Source organism: Salmo salar, chromosome 16, assembly GCF_965601325.2.
Source record: "Salmo salar chromosome 16, fSalSal1, whole genome shotgun sequence".
In the NCBI taxonomy this organism is placed as follows: Eukaryota; Metazoa; Chordata; class Actinopteri; order Salmoniformes; family Salmonidae; genus Salmo; species Salmo salar.
In genome coordinates this window covers 68288283-68315036 of record NC_138306.1, presented here as the reverse complement: position 1 = coordinate 68315036, position 26754 = coordinate 68288283, and the positions used below count along the sequence as shown (strand labels likewise).

At 47.2% G+C, this 26754-nt stretch overlaps 1 protein-coding gene across 6 annotated transcripts; it reads left to right on the top strand.

The window, feature by feature from the left end:
• Positions 1-624: 624 nt before the first annotated feature.
• LOC106574246 (alsin) lies at positions 625-20879 on the top strand. 6 transcript variants are annotated; one of them, XM_082962853.1, is made up of 35 exons: positions 625-928; positions 1522-1626; positions 1873-2021; positions 2202-3184; positions 3459-3810; positions 5708-5879; positions 6115-6211; positions 6304-6381; positions 7373-7570; positions 7704-7875; positions 8123-8312; positions 8452-8517; positions 9824-9986; positions 10097-10240; positions 10503-10631; positions 10819-10842; positions 11884-11954; positions 12239-12305; positions 12499-12689; positions 12815-12880; positions 12972-13070; positions 13240-13404; positions 13576-13687; positions 13830-13907; positions 14042-14175; positions 14409-14573; positions 14703-14826; positions 15111-15268; positions 15379-15495; positions 15844-16020; positions 16280-16325; positions 16437-16498; positions 16621-16770; positions 18435-18531; positions 18718-20879. In XM_082962853.1, exons 2-35 carry the CDS (start codon positions 1607-1609, stop codon positions 18754-18756), a joined length of 5055 nt encoding a protein of 1684 aa, XP_082818979.1. In that variant the 5' UTR covers positions 625-928; positions 1522-1606; the 3' UTR covers positions 18757-20879. The 6 variants fall into 6 exon arrangements, with proteins under 6 accessions (XP_082818979.1, XP_082818976.1, XP_014005453.3 ...); XM_082962850.1 differs by having other exon boundaries at positions 7704-7929; positions 10097-10228; XM_014149978.3 differs by having other exon boundaries at positions 7704-7929.
• The last annotated feature ends 5875 nt before the right edge of the window (positions 20880-26754 follow it).

The window sequence follows — 26754 nt, the reverse complement described above, 5'->3', positions numbered from 1 at the left end:
TCAAAACCTCATCCCAACTGTAAACTATGGTGGAGGGAGCATCATGGTTTGGGGCTGCTTTGCTGCCTCAGGGCCTGGACAGCTTGCTATCATCGACGGAAAAATGAATTCCCAAGTTTATCAAGACATTTTGCAGGAGAATGTAAGGTTAGGTGATGCAACAGGACAACAACAGCAGACTGTGTTTGTCTATTGTTGTAACTTAGATGAAGATCAGTTAAAATGTTATGACCAATTTATGCAGAAATCCAGGTAATTCTAAAGGGTTCACATACTTTTTCTTCCCACTGTATGTCAGAGTTACTCCAGATTTTGTATTTAGAGTCATTCAAATATGGCTGCACTGTACCTATAGATGCAAGTTAGCACATATTCTAAAGCTAAAAATACTTATCATAATGTTTTCACTGATTGCAGATAAAGAAAGATAGTTCCTACATGATAGAGCGCTTGCTTTGTTATCCAACTGATATTGTCCTTTCTCATCCTGTGGACCCCGATCATTGCTGCTCGCAGCTATATTTTTCCAAAATGTACAAATTGAAAAAAAAACTTCCCCGACAATGATTTATCACCTACCTGCACCTTGTACCTGCACCCGTTTTTCACCTTGACATTGACACACATTCATCAAATAGGAAATCACAGTGTAAAACAGCAGAATTCCATATCTGGTGTATTTCAAAATAGATAGCTAACAAAGCTAAGCTACTTGACAGAATCGATGTAATATATTTTTTTTAAAGGCAAGAAAATACGCACGCTTTGTGGCATCTCGGCTTCCGTTCAACTTGTGGTCACAACGACAAAGCGAAAATAAAAAGCATAGCAATTAGCTACCCAGCTAATCCCTTGCATGACTCAGTCGCTGTACATTTCACAGGTTTATGAAGAAATGGAAATGGAAATGGACATGGTCAGGGGACCGGTAAGTGAAAGACAATTGTATCTCAGATTGTACATAATACATGGTCAGTAGCTACAGTACAAGGAGCAAGTGGAAGGATGCATGTCAGCTCGGAGTTGCTATTTAACGTTAGTTATACGGAGACTATAAAAAAGTCAATACAGTAATGAGACTGTCAGAGGCTTTGGTAGGCATCTAGTAATTATGGCATGACGTAATCCTCCAAGCTAGTTGCGTCATTTCAAGCTAACGCATTAGCTAATGGACTGAAAATGGTATTTCATCAAATAAATAGCTAACAGTGTCTAGCTAACGTTAGTTAGCTGGCAACTCAAACAGGGGGGGTCAGTGTTAGCTAGTTTACGTCACTCCAACATGATTGACAGCTAGCCATGTAAACCGTGAAAAGAAAATCTCTCTCTCTCTCTCTCTCTCTCTCTCTCTTTCTCTCTCTCTCCTGTCAACAACACAAGCTCTCGCGTACTGTCACTCGTGCTGGTTATTTTGAAGCTACCTGTAGGGTCTGCATGCAATTCAATTAGGCAGTGTTACCATTAGGTAGTCATTTTTGTAAGTTGTCTTGTGTCCAATGTTGTTTACCGTATTCGATACAGGGCTGAATTTAGAAACGGATTTGGAGTTTTTCAAGTTGAATTTCACCAGTCTATGCATCAGCATTGCCATGGATAAATCTCAGTGATGGAGTCCCAGAGAAAAAGGTGTGTTGCCCCTAGGTCGGGTGTTGTCAATAAATGTTATGTGATCATCGTATGACAACTCATAATATTCTATGCCCTCACCAAAGCTCTTGTTGTTTCTCTAGCTAGCTACTATAGCTTCTGTTCCAGGGCATGTTTTGTCTTGGTAATTCAAAAACAATGTATGCTTTGTCAGTGTGGTTGTTCAGAATCCTTGAGACATGACTTGTGTCTGACTGACTGTCTACTTCTGTATGTATTCTCCAGCTCTGGTAAGGAGGACAGTTCAGGGGAGCGAGGGTCGCTCCACACCTGGAAGGGCTACTCCTATAGTGTCACCCCAGAGAGAGTGCTCCTGTCCAGGCCTGTGCTGCAGGCTGCCCTGGGGACACGCCATGGGATTCTACTGGTGGAGGGTGAGAGTCAATGGACAGCCTTTGATATAATTGCAACACATTTATGATTAGCCTGCTTGATCTATAATTAAAATATACATATATTTTGCATTGGGTTTGTTTACTGATGTACACATACTACTGGCAATCATTTCTAACAGATCCTTTTGTCTAATGACTGGAATGTTGTGATGTATTTAGGCGGGCAGGTGTATAGCTTCGGTGAGTTCCCATGGAAACAGAGCCAGGTGTCGGAGGCGGGCCCCCTGAAGCCTGTCCTAGAGAGCGCTCTCAGTGGCCAGCGCGTGGTCGCCGTGGCAGCGGGCAGCTTCCATAGCGGGGCGCTTACCGAGGACGGCGGGGTCCACATGTGGGGGGAGAACTCCTTCGGCCAGTGTGGCCTGTCCAGCCTCACTGTAGTCCCCAACCCTACTCCAGTGGCTGTCCTGGACCTCGACACCAGCCCCCCCCATACCATCCGTGTCCTGGAGCTGGCCTGCGGGGAGCAGCACTCCCTTGCTCTCTCTGCCCAGCACGAGGTGTGGGCCTGGGGCAGCGGCTGCCAGCTGGGCCTGGTCACCACCATCTTCCCCGTTTGGAAGCCCCAAAAGGTGGAGCACCTGGTGGGCAGACATGTCCTTCAGGTGGCCTGTGGGGCCTTCCACAGCCTTGCCTTGGTGCGTTGCCTACCCCCTCAGGAGTCCCGGCGCCCCCTGCCAGACAAGTGTGGCCAGTGCCACCAGCTGCTCTACACCATGACGGACAAGGAGGACCACGTCATTATCTCAGATAGTCATTACTGCCCCCTAGGGGTGGAGTTGCTGGCTGAGGGAGAGGCCAGGCTGGGGCCTGGAAGGTCCCCTCCACTAGGGCTTCAGAGCTCCCCTTCAGAGCCCCTCCTCTCTTCTCATACCTCGGCATCAGCGCCAGGTCCCCACCCCTCCATAACAGAACATACAGACTATGAGAGTGGGAGGGCAGTGGCACAGAATGGGGAAGTCTTAACCACCACAGACTCTGACATCGCTGCTGCTGGGACAGACTCCGATCAAGCTGTTGGAGGTGCAGGGTCTCGGAATTCCCCCAACCCTGATGATCAGGCAGTGAAAGAATATCTCAAACTGTCTGACACCTCTTTGGCTGATGAGACTGCCAAGATGACCATAGCAGGAGCAAGTTTTCAGGTTAGTAATAATGAGTTGTTGCTTTAAGCCTAAAGCTACCCATTTTTGCACATTTGGTGGGTGACAAACAGAATTTCTTGTAGTTTGAGGTCTTTGAAAAGTGACAATGAGCTGTCACGCTGTGTTTCCTGGGTCGTGTTCATTAAGGCACGCAAAGGTAAAACATTTTCGCTAAGGAAAACTAAAATGTGCTTTTCTTATAGGTCCAGGAAGTCTTCCTGTTTCTGTCAGTTTTCTTTTGTGTGTTGCCTAATGGACCCTGTGTTTGTTTCAGCCCCCAGCAGATAGCCTTGACCTTCTGACCTCTGACCTCATCCCCGGGGTCATGCCAGTGACCACCAGCTCTGCCCTCAACAGCCTGGTCTCATCCTGTGCCTCCGCCGTGGGTGAGAGAGTGGTCTCCACCTACGAGGCTCTGTCCCTGAAGAAGATGATTAACTACTACTACCCTGGGGTTGGGGGTGTAGCAGGAGTACCCGGTGGGGTGCCAGGGGGCCCTGCGGAGGAGCGGGTGCGTCTGGAGGAGTCCATGCAGGGGAAGAAGAGCTGCAGCACCGGGGACATCCGTGAGGAGGAAGCCGAGGGCCTGAGTCGACGTCTCTCTCTGCCTGGACTCCTCTCTCAGGGTAGATACGCTGTTCGTCTCTTATCCTCCTCCTCTGCTCATCGCCTCTTATCCTTATCTTCCTCCTATACTCTGATGTGTAAGTATGCGTGTGTGTCCCCACTCATCCAGCCTGCGAACATATCGTCCATCTGAACTACAGTACTATACAGTATGTTTGGGATTGCTGTGAAGGCTCACTGTGTGTGTGTGTGTGTGTGTGTGTGTGTGTGTGTGTGTGTGTGTGTGTGTGTGTGTGTGTGTGTGTGTGTGTGTGTGTGTGTGTGTGTGTGTGTGTGTGTGTGTGTGTGTGTGTGTGTGTGTGTGTGTGTGTGTGTGTGTGTGTAAGTAACGTTATGTGGGTTACAGTCAGTGAACGGTGGTTTTTGTTCTGAGATTAAAGCTGTCAGCCATAGAGGAATGTGAGGCCATATTAATGTGAGGACTTAACCAGAAGGGAGGGAAGGAAGGAGAGGGGAGGGTGAGAGAATAAGACCGAGAAGAAGGGAGCGAGAGTCCGTGAGGGAAGGAGAACTGAGGAAGTCAGTGTGAAAAAGATGTATCTTTGTGTGCGAGAGTGAGGGGGAGGGGGGGTGGAGAGGACAAGATGGCCTGATAATCTCTTGAGAAACAGTCACAGTGGTAGGGCCTGCAGTAACGGAGTAATCTTCTATTGTCACTTTGGTAGGGTGACAGCTGAACAGTAGGATTTGTCCCTAGCTCTCCGAGGGTGTCTTATGGGGATTTGGGATATGCAAGAAACGAATATGACACATGGGTATAATACACGCTTGTACATGTCCTGTGAAACGGGACAAATGAAAACACCCACCAAATGATGATTATTATTATTATTATTAGCTCCCTGCTGCAGCCAAGAAGGGGACAGACAGCTCACCGCTCCCCTCTCTTGGTGGCTCCCCCTGTGGGCTGGCAGGTGGCTCCCCCTGTGGGCTGGCAGGTGGCTCCCCCTGTGGGCTGGCAGGTGGCTCCCCCTGTGGGCTGGCAGGTGGCTCCCCCTGTGGGCTGGCAGATGGCTCCCCCTGTGGGCTGGCAGGTGGCTCCCCCTGTGGGCTGGCAGGTGGCTCCCCCTGTGGGCTGGCAGGTGGCTCCCCCTGTGGGCTGGCAGGTGGCTCCCCCTGTGGGCTGGCAGGTGGCTCCCCCTGTGGGCTGGCAGGTGGCTCCCCCTGTGGGCTGGCAGGTGGCTCCCCCTGTGGGCTGGCAGGTGGCTCCCCCTGTGGGCTGGCAGGTGGCTCCCCCTGTGGGCTGGCAGATGGCTCCCCCTGTGGGCTGGCAGATGGCTCCCCCTGTGGGCTGGCAGATGGCTCCCCCTGTGGGCTGGCAGATGGCTCCCCCTGTGGGCTGGCAGATGGCTCCCCCTGTGGGCTGGCAGATGGCTCCCCCTGTGGGCTGGCAGGTGGCTCCCCCTGTGGGCTGGCAGGTGGCTCCCCCTGTGGGCTGGCAGGTGGCTCCCCCTGTGGGCTGGCAGGTGGCTCCCCCTGTGGGCTGGCAGGTGGCTCCCCCTGTGGGCTGGCAGATGGCTCCCCCTGTGGGAGCAACCAACCCACGCCTCCCCAGTGACGTCTCGGTCTGTCTGTCCTCATTAACACTCCCTCCCATACGCTTACTGTGGTAGTGGCTCCGGCGGGTCTCAATGCCTCGTCGTCTGGAGGATGCTGTGAGGGCTGCGTTTCTGGGTTATTTTAGAAATGTTTTGTATTTCCAGAGTAGATGATCACTCCATGACTAAACCAGTCATCCTGAGCATTTCTTTACAGTTGTTTACACTCACCCGTGGAACAGAGAGGACCTCATCCGTAACATTAGCTGCAGTTGACCGCCGTAACTGAACATGGTTTGAGAGGAAGCGTAGAAAATTTACCATTTTAAGAAACATATCGGTCTGTCTCCGTCTGTAGTGTCCCCCAGGTTGCTGCGGAGGACCAGCCGGCCCCGGGTGCGAGCGGTGCCCCTCACCCCTGTGGGAGGGCTCCCAGAGGCGGGGGAGCTGCTCCCCTCCCTGCAGACCGAGGTGTGGAGCTGGGGGCGGGGCGAGGAGGGCCAGCTAGGCCACGGGGACAACCTCCCCAGGTCAGTGTCCACTCTACACCAATCACTGAGGGCTGGGGGATGAGAACCATGATGATTGACGGTTGTGTAGACCAGTAAAGCATCAGAGTATGAGCGCTGAATCTGATCTAGGATCTCTTTGGCCTTTGAGATAAATAAGATTACATGGACAGGTTGGACCTGATCCTAGATCAGCACTCCTACTCTGAAATGCTTTGGCCCTGGTTGTTGACTGAGAGGTGTTTCTGACCTGCAGGTTGCAGCCACTGTGCATCAAGTGTCTGAGCAGTAAGGAGGTGGTGCTTGTGGCAGCTGGGGCACATCATTCCCTGGCCCTGACTGCACAGTCCCAGGTCAGGAACTACATTATCACTCCTCATGATAATCTGAGTCTGAGGGATTCCTCCCAACTGTGTGAACATTTGTGTGTTTGTGTGTGTTCAAGGTCTTCTCCTGGGGTAGTAACAGCTCTGGCCAGCTGGGACACATGGCGTCTCCTACTACTATCCCTCGCCTTGCCAAGGTAAGAGTGTGTTTCTTTATTTGAGGAAAATGGTGCCCATACAGTAGTCTTTACTTCCTTTATTCATTCAGCAGCGACGCCCCACCGCTGGGCAATGCATGTGAAGGGTGTTCTTTGGCTACCTTTGCCACCGCTGCTGAAAACAATCTTAGGAGAAACACTGCTAACCTATATACATACCCATGTGAATAAACTCTGCAACAGCAATTAAAGCACTCTCCGTCATAGAACAATAACGCCACATTTCCACTGGGGATTTATCCCAGTGTTTTACCCCGAAAGGCTGAGACTTTTCTGTTTCCATCTACGCTCGCCGGCTCCCGCGTCTCACTGGGCCATGGCTCCAGCGGCCCTGCTCTGACTTGGAGCCAAGGCAAGGCCCTGGGGTCTTTTCAGATTTTAATTTAACTAACTGTGAACTTGAACACCTTCTCACGAAGCAACGGTCTTGAATGACGCGGAGGTTGTTGATTCTGCTCGCCACAAGTCTCCTGATGGAAACAATAAGACTACCTTAACATAAAACACAGGCGACACCCTGGTGTGGGGCTAAGTCTCAATGGAAAGCACCCTCCACTGCTTACAGTGATTGCAAATCATAGGACATATATATAGCTATTGCATTTGTGCAGGACTGTTTGTATAAGCGTGAGTAGCTTTGGCGTGTGCGAGATGCAGCTGTTCATATCTCCTTTATCTGTAGCATGAGGCAGCTTGATGTACAAATACACCCCCTGGACAGGACACTAGTCTATCGCAGGGCCTTCCCTCCAATCTATCTCCTTAATGCTGATTGGCAAACAGAGACGCGTCAGGTCCCATTTTTACAGTCTTTGGTATGACTCGGCCGGGGATCGAGCTCCCAACCTTCCAATCTCGGGGTGGACACTCTAACCACAAGGCCACAGAGTTGTAGAAGCCTAGCGCAACACAAAAGGCTGTATGTACAGTGATCTGATCTGCTCTGTTTGTCCCTGGTGTGACCCGGTAGCTGTCTGAGGGGATCCGTGTATGGGACGTGGGTGCGGGGGCGCAGCACACCCTCCTCCTGGCCGATGGGGACTGCTACCAGCCCATCCTTTACTATAGCGGACAGCAGGTCAGAGAGGGGGTGCAGGACGCACCCCAGGACCAGACAGAGGGGTACAGCTACACCCAGCAACCAGTGCTGCTCCCCTTCTGCATGAACGTGAGTAGTGGGTCACACACACATACACTGTAGTGAACTCTTGCTGTGTTCCGTTTTTAGTGTAGTCTGCATCTGCTTCGTGATTTCAACTGACGTTTGGCCTGACGGTGGTGTTTGTGTATCCGTGTTTTAGTTGGGCTACGTGAGCGGCGTGTTTGCGGGGGGCCAGAGCTGCGTGGCGCTAGCCGACCGCAACGTCATGGGTTTCATCGCCAGCCTCCACGAGCTGGCTAGTGCCGAGAGGAAGTTCTACTGCAAGCTGACCTCTGTGAAGAACCACATACTGCGCCCTCTGTTGGACCTGGGTGAGAACTACCGCTGCTGCTACAGCTCCGCTGGACAGAGGCCGTGGGTCAGAGGTTAGGGAGAGGGAGAAGGATGATTTTTTTTGTTATTATCTGTACAGACCTGTAACTTTTGGTTAACCGTGTGCTGGACTAGAGTAAGTTAGTAAGTATTAGGTTGGTTTCTGTTGGATGTGTGTGTTCTTTCACATAGTCTTTGTTAACGTGTGTGTGTGTGTGTGTGGCGTGTTCTCCGTCTATCCCTCAGAGTCGTTGAGTACGGCTCTAGGCCCGGCGTCCACAGTGCTGCTACGGAGCCTGGCGAGGTGTTATAGCCGCCTCTGTCACCTGACTGGCCAGCACTCTGCCTCCCTCACCGCCAACCTGCGCCGCCGCCGGGAGTTTAAAAACCTGGTTATGCTGGAGCATGCCAGCATCTTCCTGGACACGTACAATGAGTATGTACAGTTGTGTACACAAACGCACAATGTCTGACACTCCCACTGGTTTTTAATAGGTTGTTTACATGCAGTTCTGTGTGTATAATGACCTCTCCTCTCTTTACGTTCCTTCCCCCTCCTCATCGCACCCTGCCAGGTACTGCTGCTCTGTGGGTAACTTCCTGGTGATGGGGGGCTTCCAGGCTCTGGCCAAGCCCTCGCTGTGAGTATACACACACACACACACACACACACACAAGGACATCTAGCAGCCCTAGCTTATTATCCTTACCATTTGCGTGCCCGTTATACTATATGTTCATTATCCTTAACATTGACCTAGGCCTGTGAGCTCATTATCCTTAACATTGACCTAGGCCTGTGTGTTCATTATCCTTAACATTGACCTAGGCCTGTGAGCTCATTATCCTTAACATTGACCTAGGCCTGTGAGCTCATTATCCTTAACATTGACCTAGGCCTGTGAGCTCATTATCCTTAACATTGACCTAGGCCTGTGTGCTCATTATCCTTAACATTGACCTAGGCCTGTGTGCTCATTATCCTTAACATTGACCTAGGCCTGTGAGCTCATTATCCTTAACATTGACCTAGGCCTGTGAGCTCATTATCCTTAACATTGACCTAGGCCTGTGAGCTCATTATCCTTAACATTGACCTAGGCCTGTGTGCTCATTATCCTTAACATTGACCTAGGCCTGTGTGCTCATTATCCTTAACATTGACCTAGGCCTGTGAGCTCATTATCCTTAACATTGACCTAGGCCTGTGAGCTCATTATCCTTAACATTGACCTAGGCCTGTGAGCTCATTATCCTTAACATTGACCTAGGCGTGTGTGCTCATTATCCTTAACATTGACCTAGGCCTGTGTGCTCATTATCCTTAACATTGACCTAGGCCTGTGTGCTCATTATCCTTAACATTGACCTAGGCCTGTGTCAGAGGACAGCTGTTTGATGCCTCGAGACTCAAGAAGAGACTCAGGAAGCTCATGCAGCTTTAATTGGAAAGGGAAAAGTCAAAGGATTAATTCTTATGGATTGTTTTTAATTATGAAACGGGTGGTTTGAGTCCTTAATGCTGATTTGCTGACAATACCACGGATATGACAAAACATTTTTTTTATACGGTTGTAATTACATTGATAACCAGTTTATAATAGCAATAAGGCACCTCGGGGGTTTGTGGTATATGGCCAATATACCACGGCTAAGGGCTGTGTCCAGGGACTCCGTGTTGCGTCATGCAGAAGAACAGCCCTTAGCCGTGGTATATTGGCCATATACCACAAACCCCCGAGGTGCCATATTGCTTAATCATAAACTAATGTGTTTCTTCATCAAGGCTTCAACCAAGAGCGACTGAATTACCCATCTCATACTTTTAACTGGTAAGGTGAACGGTGAATTAAAACAGGAAATCTCTTATTTCCTTTTCCATCTCTCCTCTGTTCGCCATCCTCTCCTCCCTCCATCCCCTCCACCATCTTCTGTTCCTCTGCTCAGAGAATTCTTTGGGAAGTGTCCAGAGCTGTTGCAGCGGCTGGCAGAGTCCAGCGAGGAGAACATTCCTCTGAGTGACCTGTTGGTGACTCTCTTCTACCTGCCCATGAGACACCTTCATGAGTATGGCAGGCTGCTGCTCAAACTGGGAACCTGCTTCGAGGTGGTACGTGGAGGAACGAGGACCGGGGCGTGCACACACACACACACGCGCGCACGCTCACACACCTTCATACATACTCTCACTTTCTTGTGTGTCTCTCTCTCTCTCTCTAGAGCTCAGTGGACTACCAGAAGCTGCAGGATGGCTGCTCTAAGTTTGAGGCCCTGGCTCTTCATCTGAAGAGGAGGAGGAAGGAGGCAGAGTACACGTACCACTTCTGGAAGAGCTTCCCTGGCAAGATGACGGTCAGTGGCCTGGTCAGTCGGTTTGACCACAGTAATCAGTGCCAGATTCACACTACTGAGCCAATGCCAACATACTGTGCTCGCTCAGATATTTTCTTTTCACATTGTCCTTTCAAGCATGGTTCCAGCAATTATGGTGGATTTATAATCAAGCCAGCACAGTACAGCTTGGTTTGGCTCCATAGTGTGAAATGGGTATAAGAGCTTTTATTCAGGCCAAAATCTCCAGTTTTACCAACCTCTTATCCCATTTGACCTGGTGATCCTGTACTAGGATTCCCTGCGTCAGCCCCGCCGGAGGCTGATCTGTGAGAGCAGTAACAAGGCCCTGACGCTACAGAACTCTGGAAGGTTCTCTGTCAACTGGTTCATCCTCTTCAATGATGCACTCGTCCACGCTCAGGTAAACACAGCTTCTCACAGCTCTTACAGCTGGCTCTTACAAAGGTGCCAATGTCCTTCGTTCTTTCTTTCATTCACTTTTTTAATTTTTTTATTCGTTTTTTAACACCCTCAGAGCATTTGATATGAATATATCTGGTGTGTTGACTGACTCCTATCAAGTTGTGTGTTTGTCTTTGTCCTATCAGGGCGTGGTACCCTATAAAAGCCTTGTAAGTATGCAGCAGCAGCCAGTGTACTGACCCCCTAGTCAATGCAGTGTCCCCGTGTGGCCAGGGCTTGGCTTAGGACATAGGTTTGATGTAGCAGCTCTTTAGGCACCTTCTGCCTGTCCTAAACCACAAACACCGGCTTCACAGCTTGAAATAACACCCACACAGACAGACTGTTTTTCTGACCTTCTTCATGCACCTATGGTGTACTAACACCTGGCTGGAATAAGCCTTGATTTCTTGAAGCTCACAGTAAACAATGGTGGTTATTTACCTTCTCTGCCTTCTCCCTCAGGCTTTAACTAATACAGCTGCCCCTGAACGTTAGGAGCCTCGTAGCGGGTTCTGTACACCACTCTACAGTGAGCAGCTTCTCCTCAGCCGAGCCCAGTGCCCCCTGCCCTCTGATGCTAGCCTCCAGGATACTGTGTGTTCTTAAAGCTGAACTCATACCTTTTAATAACTAAGGCTCTCTGTAGTATATTGCCTACTTTTATGACCTGGTTGTAGTCCTAGCAACACGTTGACTCTGCTTACAGACGTCAATATAAACACAAATCTGAAGTTAAGACTGACGTTATTGGGTCTTCCCAATGTGTGCGTCTTGGTTATCTATCTAAGATGCCTTCTGGCCCATTTTTTTTAGTTTTTGCTATTTGGAGCCTTAGTTATCATTACTCTGAAACCATGTGACACAACACGTGAGGATCAGCCGTCTCAGGTTCACTTCTCTCAAACAGTTTCTGTTCCTTTTTGATTTATGTTTAATCCCAGGAGAACGTTTTCTTGTGTTTTGATGACGTAGTGAGCGTTTTTAGTCCCCGTCGGTTCCACCTTGTGTGCTGTGTCTGTCGGCCTGCCTCGTGCCCTGTCGCCCTCGCCTCTCCGTGTGCCATGCATATTGGCATCTCCTAGGTCATGTGACTGTGTTAGCGCCCGTGCCCTGACTACTTCCCTGACTGTTGAACCAGTGTACTCTATCTGTAGCTGAGTGTATCGGCATACTGATGTCTCTCTCTCTCTTCCCTCCCTCTCCTGCAGTTCTCCACCCACCACGTCTTCCCATTGGCCACACTGTGGGTCGAGCCCATCCCGGAGGAGAACACTGGCCTGTGAGTCTGTCAATCACCCTATCTGCCCAATCAGTGTTTAACTGGTGTGTTATTGACCCCTTAGCTCAGGGTTTCCCAAACTCGGTCCTGGGGATCCCAAAGGATTCCCGTTTTTTTCTATTTCCCCCCCCCCAAGCACTACACAGCTGATTCAATTAATCATCAAGCTTTGATAATTTGAATCAGCTGTGTAGTGATAGGGCAAAAACCAAAACCTGCACCCCTTGGGGTCCCCAGGACCGAGTTTGTGAAACGCTGCCTCAGCTGTGCTGTGTTCCATCCAGGCATGGACTGAAGGTGGTCTCACCTGAGGAGACGTTCACCCTGTTGGCCTGTTCTTCCATGGAGAAGGTAGGCCAATAGCCAGGCTTCACTACTCACCTGTTCAGGTTACAAGTATGTAGTGGTTGTGTCTTTGTAGGTTCTTGTAAAGCTGCCTAGTTGGGTTCTGTTTTTGGAGCGTGTGGTGACAGGTAGTGTAACGACCCATTCAGTTCAATTAAATTCACTTCAATATGGCTATTAACTGACCTGTGTTCTCCAGGCCAAGTGGCTTCGCTCCATCAACCAGGCGGTGGACCAGGCCATGAGTGGGGCGGGGCAGTCAGGCTCAGGGGCAGGGCAGAGGGCGGAGCCTCCCATCTCCCGGACCGCCTCCTACACCTTCTACAAGGACAGCCGTCTGAAGGAGGCCACCTACGAGGGCCGCTGGCTGGCCGGCAAGCCCAATGGGAGGTGGGTCTGGCTGGGGAAGGAGGGAATCAGGAACTGGTGCTTCTGGTTCCACTTCCGTACAGTCACAATCAATTGAGGGGTTGTAGGAAAGCGCTGACTTGTTGTGTATGTGTCCTTGTTTCCAGGGGTGTGGTGAAGTGGCTTGATGGGAGAATTTACACGGGGACGTTCAAGAACGGACTGGAGGATGGGTCAGTCAGTGTAAATCGATCAATGTGCCAATCATCATAGTGAGAAATAAAGGCATTTGTCATTGTTCTGCTGTTTGTTTATGGGCCATAGTTTTGGAGATTACGTTATGCCCAGCAAGACGTTGAACCTGAACGACCACTATCAAGGCCACTGGAAAGAAGGGAAGATGCACGGCATCGGAACATACAAGTGAGTCTGTTTGGCTTTGTGAGGAGTTCAACGTTATTTAACAAAGTCCCTTAAGGTTAAAAATCATCCTTTTTTTAAAAGCGTGACCTGGAGTTTGCAGGCATGTCTGTGTACATCGGCTGTAGGGTTTCCGCTGTGTATCCTACCAATGTGACTGTCGTCTATGCAGGTATGCTACAGGTGAGTTGTACGAGGGCTCGTTCCAGGACAACATGCGCCACGGTCACGGGATGCTGCGCAGCGGCACGCTGAACTCCTCCTCCCCCAGCGTCTTCATCGGCCAATGGGTGCACGACAAGAAGACGGGCTACGGCGTGTTTGATGACATCACCAGGTAGCGAACCGCTCCAGCCCACCATTTTCATACTACCGCACTAAACTACCGAGCTGGCCTGGTTACGCATCCAGCTAGCTCAGTACGGTTGGGGTTGGATTGATAGTGTGGAAAGGGTATTGGTGTATCTGAAGTGCTGATGTTACGTGGTGACCTGTGTTGTTCCGTCAGAGGAGAGAAGTACATGGGCATGTGGCAGGATGACCAGCGGCAGGGCACGGGCGTCATAGTAACCCAGTTTGGCCTGTACTACGAGGGAGCCTTCAACAACAACAAGATGCAAGTGAGTCCTGGGCAGTGGGGTTCTTCCTCCTGACGCTAGCTGAACGTTAGCACGTTAGTGCCAAGGTGTTAGAGGAGAGGAAGATAATCACCTCTCCATTTATTTATTTATTTATTTATTTCTTTTTTTCTCGCTGTCTCAGGGCACAGGGGTCCTGCTGTCTGAGGACAACACCACATATGAAGGAGAGTTCTCGGAGGACTGGACTCTCAACGGAAAGGTCAGTGAAAGAAGAGCGACGCCTGAACACCCTCTCTCTCACACACAGCTTGCACTCGTAGACATTTTCGCTTAGCCACATACATTTGTGCAGACACATGTATAATACAGCACATTGCTGTCCCTATCTCTCAGGGTGTGCTGACCATGCCTAATGGGGACTACTTTGAGGGCTCCTTCACCGGGGAGTGGGGCTCCGGGCTGAAGGTCACCGGATCCTTCTTCAAGCCCAACCTCTACGACTCAGACGGGGACAAGGGCCGCGCTGTGTACGTCTCTGTGCTATTGGTTTTAGTATGGTGGAGGATTAGCATATTCAAAGATTTTGATCTTGAGTGTTTAAAAATATATATATTATATGTACAAATAAATTGCAAGGCTGTCTGTCCGCAGGACATGTTTTTGCATCTATGCCTTGAAAAAAAGTTTTTTGAAATGAACCCAGTGAAAGTGTATGTGAACATAGAAATAGTGTATTAATTCCTTGTATGTGCGTCTTCAGTAAGCTGGGGCGCCTGGCAGTGCGTCCGGAGGAGAAGTGGAGGGTAGTGTTTGAGGAGTGTTGGATGAGGCTGGGCTGTGAGGCACCTGGCCAGGGAGAGAACCAGCGAGCCTGGGAGAACATCGCTGTAGCCCTGACCACCAGCAGGAGACAGCACAGAGACAGGTAGAGAGAACAGAGACCACACACACAGTACTTCCACCTCACACTCACTATTTCTTTCTCTCTCTCACACACACACAGACACACAGACACAGAGTACAGTAGTCTAAGTGATATTGATGTGTGTTGCAGCCCGGAGATGAACCTGAGTCGGACTCAAAACAGAACTCTGGAGAGTCTGGAGTTCATCCCTCAGCAGCATGTTGGTCCTGTTACCATGGAGAAGTATGACAGTATCCGGCGTTACCTCATCAAGGTGAGCCAACGACCCCCAGGTGACTTACTAATCCTCCTAGTCCCTCTCAGCCAATGGACCCACGCACCAACGTGTCTGACAAGCAATATTCTTCAGTATGAGTTAAGTTGTTTTTCTAATAATCATGAAGAGATGTCTGAACTGTGGTCCTGAGGTGTCCTTGTTCAAACTAATTTACTCTTTAGTTCTAACCTCTGACTTAACACCACAAAATATGAATATCCTGAAACTCACACATTAACCTTCACAGTCCTCCATTTTGTGCCCCCCCCCCCCCCCCCCAGGCGTGTGACACGCCCCTGCACCCCCTGGGCAGGCTGATGGAGACCCTGGTGGCTGTCTACAGGATGACCTACGTGGGGGTGGGGGCCAACCGCCGCCTCCTGCTGCAGGCTGTCAACGAGATCATGTCCTACCTGGCCCGCATCTTCCAGCTCGTCAGGTGTGTGTATATTGCCTAAAACGGTTAGATACTATTTTTCCATTCAGTTTGACCCTAGGCTAGCCTGTTTAAGCCATGTACTGTATGTGTGATGTTTTTGTGTCGTTCAGGTTCCTGTTTCCAGATCTGCCTGAGGAGGGTGGAGCGATCCCTGAACCATCCTCTGACCCCCAGGATAAGAAGGACTCCAACTGCACAGACACCCAGCTAGAATCCCCCAAACCTGGGTACGACCATAGCATATCCACCCTCCCTGGTTGGAGCCAGTGGAGAGTCTTCAGTGGTGTGGCTACGCAGCAGTCGTATACTGAATCCATTGTCTTAGCCTACATATTTATCTAGAAGTCATCTCTATGTAGTTCTGTTTATTTGATTGAGAGCACGTCTATATCATGGATCTGTTTTGCAGTGGAGGGTCCAATGGGAGCTACCTATGGAGGATTATGTACAAAACTATAGTTGATTACGTTACAGTATGTCTTATGTAAAAGAGCATATGTCACTGTTCTTTAAATACTGTTTCCTTCCAGAAGAAAAATGAAGTATTTAAGCCCCTGAATGTGTGGTTTCCCCAGGCGTGTGGTGAGTAGCTCCGCTCTGCTCCTGCCGGTGTTGCTGCCTCGTCTCTACCCCCCTCTCTTCACCCTGTACGCCCTGGAGAAGGAGAGGGAGGACGACGTGTACTGGGAGTGTGTCCTCCGCCTCAACAAACAGCCAGACGTGGCCCTGCTCGCCTTCCTCGGCGTGCAACAGTGAGTCTCTCTCGGACTAACCAATGAGGTTGGGAATGAATAGTAGCCTCTTGCGACCCTTCTGATCTCGCAATCGTACATTCTGTTGAATCCGTGTAGCGAAACAGAATGTAAGCTTGCGAGGTCAGGATAGTCTTACGAGGCTAAAGGAAAAGGACCCAAGTTTTTATTTATTTTTTCCCGATCATGTAACTTGACGCTCCTGACCTGGAAAATACTGTAGTTATAGCATGAAAAATTCATCTCTTTTTGATTTCAGTAAGTTTTGGCCGGTTTCAGTTCCAGTGTTGGGGGAGAAGACCGAGGTATGACACTAAGCACATTCTGAATCACACTGCCCTCCTGTGGGTGAACTACAACATTACATCAAGTACATGTTAGATTGTCCTTACTGACAGTCTCTCTCCTCTTTCTAGGTTGTGTCCAGTACAAAAGACGCCTGTTTTGCCTCGGCAACGGAGACCTTACAGCAGATCAGGTACGCTTTATCCAGAGAAGTATTATATCGTCATGAATGAATGAGTCTCATGCACTTTTATGATATTGTGGTTGATGTGTATTAATTATTTATTTATTTTTATTTTATTTTATTTTTTTCAGCACAACGTTCACCCCATCCGACAAGCTGCAGGTGATCCAGCTGACATTCGAGGAGATCACAAAGGAAGTGATGTCATCTCTGGAGGATAACTTCCTGTGGTCCATGGACGACCTGTTTCCTGTGTTCCTCTACGTGGTGCTGCGTGCCCGGTGAGCCGATGAGAACACACACGTCTCTATGTTCCTGAGAGATGCGCAGAAATCTGATTTTTATCCTATTAGAATCAGAACTACAAATCTATATACAGTACCAGTCAAAAGTTTCGACACCTACTCATTCCAGGGTTTTTCTTTATTTTTACTATTTTCTACGTTGTAGAATAATAGTGAAGACATCAAAACTATGAAATAGTATACATGGAATCATGTAGTAACCAAAAAAGTGTTAAACAAATCAAAATATATTTGAGATTCTTCAAAGTAGCCACCCTTCGCCTTGATGACAGCTTTGTACACGCTTGGCATTCTCTCAACCAGCTTCATGAGGTAGTCACCTGGAATGCATTTCAGTTAACAGATGTACCTTGTTAAAAGTTCATTTGTGGAATATCCTTTCTTCTTAGTGTGTTTGAGCCAATCCGTTGTGCTGTGACAAGGTAGGGTTGGTGTACACAAGATAGCCCTATTTGGTACAATACCAAGTCCATATTATGGCAAGAACAGCTCAAATAAGCAAAGAGAAACGACAGTCCATCATTATTTTAATACATGAAGGTCAGTCAATCCCGAACATTTCAAGTGCAGTTGCAAAAACCATCAAACGCTATGAGGAAATTGGCTCTCATGAGGACCGTCACAGGAATGGAAGACCCAGAGTTACTTCTGCTGCAGAGGACAAGTTCATTAGAGTTACCAGCCTCAGATATTTCAGCCCAAATAAATGCTTCACAGAGTTCAAGTAACACACATATCAACTTTTCAGAGGAGACTGTGTGAATCAGGCCTTCGTGGTCGAATTGCTGAAGAAGAAACCACTACTAAAGGATACCAATAAGAAGACACTTGCTTGTGCCAAGAAACACAAGCAATGGACATTAGACCGGTGGAAATCTGTCCTTTGGTCTGAGTCCAAATTTGAGATTTGGTTCCAACCGTCGTGTCTTTGTGAGACGCAGAGTAGGTGAACGGATAATCTCCACATATGTGGTTCCCACCATGAAGCATGGAGGAGGAGGTGTCGGGGTGCTTTGCAGGTGACATTGTCTGTGAATGATTTAGAATTCAAGGCACACTTAAGCAGCATGGCTACCACAGCATTCTGCAGCGATAAGCCATCCCATCTGGTTGGGGCTTAGTGGGATTATCATTTGTTTTTCAACAGGACGATGACCCAAAACACAGCTCCAGACTGTGTGGGGTATTTGACCAAGAAGGACAGTGATGGAGTGCTGCATCAGATGACCTGGCCTCCACAATCACCCAACCTCAACCCAATTGAGATGGTTTGGGATGAATTGGACTGCAGAGTGAAGGAAAAGCAGCCAACAAGTGCTTAGCTTATGTGAGAAGTCCTTCAAGACTGTTGGAAAAGCATTCTAGGTGAAGCTGGTTGAGAGAATGCCAAGAGTGTGCAAAGCTGTCAAGGCAAAGGTTGGCTACTTTGAAGAATCTCATATAAAATATGTTTTGATTTGTTTAACACTTTGTTGGTTACTACATGATTCCATATGTGTTATTTCATAGTTTTGATGTCTTCACTATTATTCTACAATGTAGAAAATAGTACAAATAAAGAAAAACCCTTGAATGAGTAGGTGTTCAGACTTTTGACTGGTTGTGTGTGTCTGGTTAACCAAGGCTGTGTTTCTCTTCAGGATCAGGAACCTGGGGTCAGAGGTGAGTCTGATAGAGGACCTGATGGACCCCTGTGTACAGCACGGAGAACACGGCATCATGTTCACCACACTCAAGGTATATACACACACAGCATACATTCTATGGCAGATACCATCCAAATGCATGCACTCAAACTCAACTTATTTAGATACTCATAACATATTGTGACTGATGCACGCTTAAACACACTGCTTCATAGGGAATAAATGAATCTGTAACTATCTGTATAATATATTCATTTTATTTCCCTCTGTCTGTCAGGCGTGTTACTATCAGATCCAGCATGAGAAGACCACATAAGAACCACAAACAATCTCTGTACTGTATACTGCAGCAGCTCTATGTAAAGTGGCAGTCAGCCAATTAGAGGGCAAGGATTGTAGAGGTTTTGAGTGATGCTGTGTCAGGGTCGTCACAGGAGGGTCAGGATGACTGACAGACAGGCTGCTGACTGTCCATCTGTTCCCCCGTAGCAGGATCCCCTTACATACACACATACACTGACGCATGCGCTTACACACACATACGTAAACACACACACACACTACACAGCTCCCCGCTCTAACCACTGCCTTTTGGTGACCATGTCATCAGGCTCATACACCTACTTGATTGATCAGGTTGACCTCTGTAAACCCAAGGTGTTGTAAAACTGTTTTGGCAGTTTGGCCAGTTCATCTGTCCATAGGCTTTGTGACTCCTTAGCCCCTGAATGAAGGAACCTGCTTCTTGAGCCGTCTGGAGTAGGGGCTTACTGTGATCTCCGCCGAGCCGGTGGAGTTTTAGCTTGATCGTGGACTGTTGTGAATATGACTGGCTATTTCCTATTCACCCTATAGTAGTGGCAGAGATGATAACCGCCTCGTTTGTCGCCCAGCTCTGGTAGTGAAATGGAAGTCTATGAAGAGGAACTGAAACGTTTAAATCCAAGTGAGACTCACCCTGAACTTGGAGCCTGTCTAATAACGAGACACCATCCTGTATGTACAGTATGAGGTGGCAACAAGTACGCGCCACATGGCCACCTGTTGCTTCCATCGGACCTCAGCCCTCAAAAGCACATGTTATTTAATGGACCAACGCAATACGTCACGTTGATTCCACTTAAAACACGAAAAGGATTTGACCTCCGTGCCATCGGCGTCTGTGTACGGAGCGCTAGCCAGCACTCACTCAGAGCAACACCAGTTCAAGTTGTTTTGTAGTTGAAATGTAAAATGCACACTCGGTACAGTTTTGGTGTTATTGTTGTGTTCATTATTCTGGGGAAAAATCTGAACTATACAGCTCTGTATTCAGGTGATTTTTGAAGATGTGAAGTTGGGTGACGCTCTGTTTCTCACGTAATGCAGTTAAATGACAGCCAGCTAATGTGCACCTCATCTGCTAGCCTTTTAAAACATTTCCATTCCTACTGCGTTATTTGTATTTATAACCACTCTGTTTGCACGGTATTTATAATGCTACAAGATGGTTTTTTTTTTTCCAGGTCACTTTATTCTACACCAGAGCTGTAATTCAAATGAACACTCAGCCACCTACATGAAATGTTGACATTTTGATGGGTAACACACAGTAGAAGACGGTTTCTTTTTTGTTATAAATCTCTTCCTGCAACATAGCTCATGTAATATTCATGTTTGGGGTTCCTCAAATCAGATGGAGGCTATTACCAGGAAGAAATATTGTTAATGTATTTGTTTGGTGTGCTCCTTTCATGCAGACAGACTTATGACAGTATTATGCAGTATTTGTTACTACCTGCAAGGCAATCACTACCCTGAAGAAACTGTCTCTGTTCAACTAGTTGGGGGCTGATCATGTTGTAGTGGCATTGTGATGGTTATACAGTGACATTGAAGTCTACCAAAAGCAATTTTCCCTGTTGCAAATTGGCACAATGTTCTTTAAAAATCTTTTTTTTATATCTCAAATCTGGGCAGAGTTATTAATCTGGGGAATATAGTTTGTTACAACTATTAATTGAGTGTTTGATGGGACATGCAGTACATAAGAATTGCTATTTTAAACATAATTTGATTGTAACCTGGTATTTGGTTAAGTCTTTATTCAGCTTGTTTGTAATTTGTATGGTCATTCCAAGATTTACTTCCATTTTCCCTCATAATTCCTTTGGCAAGGACTGGTTATTTACCTGTATATTTGTTTACATCTGAAACACATGACATGAGGTGCTGCATGACAGGAAATATCTCAAGTGTTTGAATAACATACATTATGATCTATGAAGGAAGATGTGACTGCTTGTACTTCCAGGTTAAGGTGTGTTCAATTGGACAGAGCTATCTGTATGTCACGTTTTGTCTTTTTTAGGGGAATGATGTCAACATTTTTGTCTAATGTACATCTTAATGTAACGAAATGGCAATAAAGCGAGCTGACAAAGTTCCCTTTAAATGAAATTTGCCGCTGTCCAAGTTTGCCTTAAAAAGTAAACCCTATGTTCCCTGTTAGTTTGGTTTAATGGGTTAGAAACTTTCATTGTAACAGTCAGATTAGAGGCCAAAGGTGACTGTTTTGTAAATATTTGTAGTGCTGCTGACAATCCTTTAAGCTTTCTCCCATTTCTAAAAAGCTAAAGAGGCAAAGGGTGAATTAATGACAATACAAAATAACTTTCTAAAGCCAAAACCTTTTTTACAGTGCAGCAAGATAATCTTAGATTAATAAATGACTTCATAAATCACCATTAACAACCAGTTTCTGATGTTTGATGAAACATTGGTAGATAAGTCCACAGTAAGGAGTTGACTGTGTGACAGTCTTAGATTCAATCAGATAGAATGTTTTGGTGGTGTCAAGTGGAACTGGAACTGCGTTGGAGCCGTCAAATTGGTGAGCAGCTGTTCTGGTGTGCTATTATGCTTGCCCGGGTGGAACTGTGCAAATCAAAATATACACTGCTCAAAAAAATAAAGGGAACACTTAAACAACATCCTAGATCTGAATGAAAGAAATAATCTTATTAAATACTTTTTTCTTTACATAGTTGAATGTGCTGACAACAAAATCACACAAAAATAAATCAATGGAAATCCAATTTATCAACCCATGGAGGTCTGGATTTGGAGTCACACTCAGAATTAAAGTGGAAAACCACACTACAGGCTGATCCAACTTTGATGTAATGTCCTTAAAACAAGTCAAAATGAGGCTCAGTAGTGTGTGTGTGTGGCCTCCACGTGCCTGTATGACCTCCCTACAACGCCTGGGCATGCTCCTGATGAGGTGGCGGATGGTCCCCTGAGGGATCTCCTCCCAGGCCTGGACTAAAGCATCCGCCAACTCATGGACAGTCTGTGGCGCAACGTGGCGTTGGTGGATGGAGCGAGACATGATGTCCCAGATGTGCTCAATTGGATTCAGGTCTGGGGAACGGGCAGGCCAGTCCATAGCATCAATGCCTTCCTCTTGCAGGAACTGCTGACACACTCCAGCCACATGAGGTCTAGCATTGTCTTGCATTAGGAGGAACTCAGGGTCAACCGCACCAGCATATGGTCTCACAAGGGGTCTGAGGATCTCATCTCGGTACCTAATGGCAGTCAGGCTACCTCTGGCGAGCACATGGAGGGCTGTGCGCCCCCCAAAGAAATGCCACCCCACACCATGACTGACCCACCGCCGAACCGGTCATGCTGGAGGATGTTGCAGGCAGCAGAACGTTCTCCACGGCGTCTCCAGACTCTGTCACGTGCTCAGTGTGAACCTGCTTTCATCTGTGAAGAGCACAGGGCGCCAGTGGTGAATTTGCCAATCTTGGTGTTCTCTGGCAAATGCCAAACGTCCTGCACGGTGTTGGGCTGTAAGCACAACACCCACCTGTGGACGTCGGGCCCTCATACCACCCTCATGGAGTCTGTTTCTGACCGTTTGAGCAGACACATGCACATTTGTGGCCTGCTGGAGGTCATTTTGCAGGGCTCTGGCAGTGCTCCTCCTGCTCCTCCTTGCACAAAGGCAGAGGTAGCGGTCCTGCTGCTGGGTTGTTGCCCTCCTACGGCCTCCTCCACATCTCCTGATGTACTGGCCTGTCTCCTGGTAGCGCCTCCATGCTCTGGACACTACGCTGACAGACACAGCAAACCTTCTTGCCACAGCTCGCATTGATGTGCCATCCAGGATGAGCTGCACTATGATGATGTGCACAGGATGAGCTGCATTCAAAAGTGACCAAAACATCAGCCAGGAAGCATAGGAACTGAGAAGTGGTCTGTGGTCCCCACCTGCAGAACCACTCCTTTATTGGGGGTGTCTTGCTAATTGCCTATCATTTCCACCTGTTGTCTATTCCATTTGCACAACAGCATGTGAAATTTATTGTCAATCAGTGTTGCTTCCTAAGTGGACAGTTTGATTTCACAGAAGTGTGATTGACTTGGAGTTACATTGTGTTGTTTAAGTGTTCCCTTTTATTTTTTTGAGCAGTATATTTTAGATTCTTCAATGTAGCCACCCTTTGCTTTGATGAAAGCTTTGCACACTTGGCTTTCTCTCAACCAGCTTGACTTGGAATGCTTTTCCAACAGTCTTTGAAGGAGTTCCCACATATGCTGAGCACTCGTTGGCTGTTTTTCTTTCACTGCGCTCCTGGTCAGTCCTTAAATGGGAGACCAGATGCTGCTGGAATTGGTGTTGGAGGGCCAGTAGGAGGCACTCTTTCCTCTGGTCAAAATAAAAAATATCCCAATGCCCCAGGGGACAGTGATTGGGGACATTGCCGTGTGTCGGGTCCTGTCTTTTGGATGGGACATTAAGCGGGTGTCCTGACTCTCTGGGCACTAAAGATCCCATGGCACCTATCGTAGGAGTATTAACTCCGGTGTCCTGGCTAAATTCCAAATCTGGCCCTCATACCACCACGGTCACCTAATCATCCCCAGCTTACAATTGGCCCATTCATCCCCCTCCTCTCCTCTGTAACTATTCCCCAGGCCGTTGCTGTAAATGAGAATGTGTTCTCAGTCCACTTACCTGGTAAAATAAGGGTTAAATGAAAAAAACTCATCCCAAACCACCTCAATTGGGTTGAGGTCAGGTGATTGTGGAGGCCAGGTCATCTGATGCAGCACTCCATCACTCTCCTTGGTCAAATACCCCTTACACAGCCTGGAGCTGTGTTGGGTCATTGTCCTGTTGAAAAACAAATGATAGTCCCACTAAGCACAAACCAGATGTGATAGCGTATCGCTGCAGAATGCTGTGGTAGCCATGCTGGTTAAGTGTGCCTTGAATTCTAAATCAATTGCTGACAGTGTCACGAGCATAGCACCCAAACACCATCACACTACCTCCTCCATGCTTCATGGTGGGAACCACACATGCGGAGATCATCCGTTCACCTGCTCTGCGTCTCACAAAACACGGCGGTTGGAACCAATAATCTCGAATTTGGGCTCATCAGACAAAGGACAGATTTCCACCGGTCTAATGTCCATTGCTTGTGTTTCTTGGCCCAAGCAAGTCTCTTCCTCTCATTGGTGTCCTTTAGTGGTGGTTCTTTGCAGCAATTTGACCATGAATGCCTGATTGACACAGTCTCCTCTGAACAGTTGATGTTGAGATGTGTCTGTTACTTGAACTCTGAAGCATTTATTTGGACTGCAATTTCTGAGGCTGGTAACTCTAATGAACTCTAATCCTCTGTAGCAGAGGTAACTCTGGGTCTTCCTTCCCTGTGGCGGTCCTCATGAGAGCCGGTTTCATCATAGCGCTTGATGGTTTTTCCGACTGTGCTTGTAGAAACTTTGAAAGTTATTGACATTTTCTGCATTGACGTACCTTCATGTCTTTAAGTAGTAATGTACTGTTGTTTCTCTTTGCTTATTTGAGCAGTTCTTCCCATGATAAGGACTTGGTATTGTACCAAATAGGGCTATCTTGTGTATACCAACCCTACCTTGTCACAACACAACTGATTGGCTCAAACACATTAAGAAGGAAAGAAATTCCACAAATTAACTTTTAACAAGGCACACCTGTTAATTGAAATGCATTCCAGGTGACTACCAAATGAAGCTGGTTGAGAGAATGCCATGAATGTGCAAAGCTGTCATCAAGGCAAAGCGTGGCTACTTTGAAGAATCTCAAATTTAAAATATATTTTGATTTGTTTAATAATTTGTTGCAAACTGCATGATTACAAATGTGTTATTTCATAGTTTTGATGTCTTCACTATTATTCTACAATGTAGAAAATAGTAAAAATAAAGAAAAACCCTGGAATGAGTTGGTGTGTCCAAACTTTTGACTGGTACTGTATGTATATTATTTCAAATTTTTAAAGGGTTTTATATGGTGTCAAAGTTCAGGGACAGCATTACCACCGTAATTCGGGAATGATCTACTAACTATTAGGGAATGGAACCAGAGAGGAAGCTTGTGTAACCTTTCTCACACCACTACAGTATTCATTTCAACAGACCCTGTTGAAATGCCCAGTTGATTATGCTAATAGTCTTGTAGAACTGGTATTGACGGTCAATTTGAGGTTGACTCATTGATATGCATGCTCAGAGTGAAAGAGCTGTGAACTCACCTGTGGTGGCTCATGTCTACCACAGCCTTTCCTAGTGTGTTAGTAAGCACCACAGCATTTAAGGCAGCCATTGTTCAAAATGTGTTCATACGTACAGTACAAAGGGAGGGGGTGTAACATGCACAGAAGTGGACCAGGAGGTTGATCTCAGATTCTATTAATGACTGGGATCCTTCCACACAGAGTCCAAACCTAAAGTCACTTTGTCCTGATTGTGACAGTGGAGTGCAGTTTGCACCGTAGGATCCAGAGATGGCATCAGTGAAGCTGGAAGAACGCTGTCAAACACTGGAGCTGAATGTCAACATTCAAGATGAAGAAGAGGAGGGAGAGATTGGGAAATCTGTTTATCATGGTAAGAGCAGGTTCTATCTATCTATACGTTATCTTCACAAGTTAGACCTCCATAAGTTATGACCCAGTCTATTGCTAGGTTGAAATCTGCAGTTCTGACATTGCATATCGTTGATAAACTCCAGACTGCACAGCAAAGCTTGTTGTTCATTGCAACTTCTCACTGTGCATGAAAAGTTGCTCTAATACTTTTCAACTAGGAACATTTGGAATTTGGTAAAAAAAATATTTTACTGGAATTTAAATGGAATTGGCCACAATCCTGGTATGGTATGGGCTCATAGTTGTTTATGCTTATTTTTCCTTACTCACTTTTTATAATAGTTTTATTCCACTGTTGTATTGTACAACCTACTAATATGAAGTATATGTGTATATGTATATCACACAAACTTACTTTTTCATCTGTTTTTCACACAGGAGACAGTGTTGAAACTCAACATCCAGAGAGCAACAGCAGGAAAATCACAGAGCAAAGAGGTCTCACCACTGCCCCCATTTCTATCAAAGCTATATAAATAAAATACACCTAAAAATACACACAGAAGAGAATATGTATTCCTGCACTGACTGTGGGAAGAGCTTCACACCATCACAATCTCTGACAGTTCATCAGAGGGTGCACACTGAAGAGAAAGCATACCCCTGCTCTGACTATGGGCAGAGTTTCTCTAAACTTTTCAACTTTAAAACATACCAGCGTATACACACAGGAAAGAGGACGTACTCCTGCACTGACTGTGGGAAGAGCTTCACACCATCACAATCTCTGACAGTCCATCAGAGGGTGCACACTGAAGAGAAAGCATACCCCTGCTCTGACTATTTCTCTAAACTTTTCAACTTTAAAACATACCAGCGTATACACACAGGAAAGAGGACGTACTCCTGCACTGACTGTGGGAAGAGCTTCAAAACATCAAAAGCTCTGACAGTTCATCAGAAAGTGCACACAGGCGAAAAGCCATACTCTTACTCTGACTGTGGGAAGAGTTTCTCTCAACAGAGCAGCCTTAAAACACACCAGTGTATACACACAGGATTGAAGCCTTACTTCTGCTCTGACTGTGGAAAATGCTTCACAACATCAGCTGAGCTAAAAGTTCATCAGAGAACACACACAGAAGAGAAGCCTTACCAATGCTCTGACAGTGGAAAGAGTTTCTCTCGAGCCACTTAAAAGCACATCAACTATACACACAGGAGAAAAGCCTCACTACTGCTCTGACAGTGGGAAGAGTTTATTTCAACAGAGCAGCTTAAAAACACACCAACAGATACACACAGGAGAGAAGCCTCACTACTGCTCTGACATGCTAAGATTAAAGTCACTCCATCACTTTATTCTCATCTCATGAAAGTGGTAACAGTGAATTGGAGTAAAT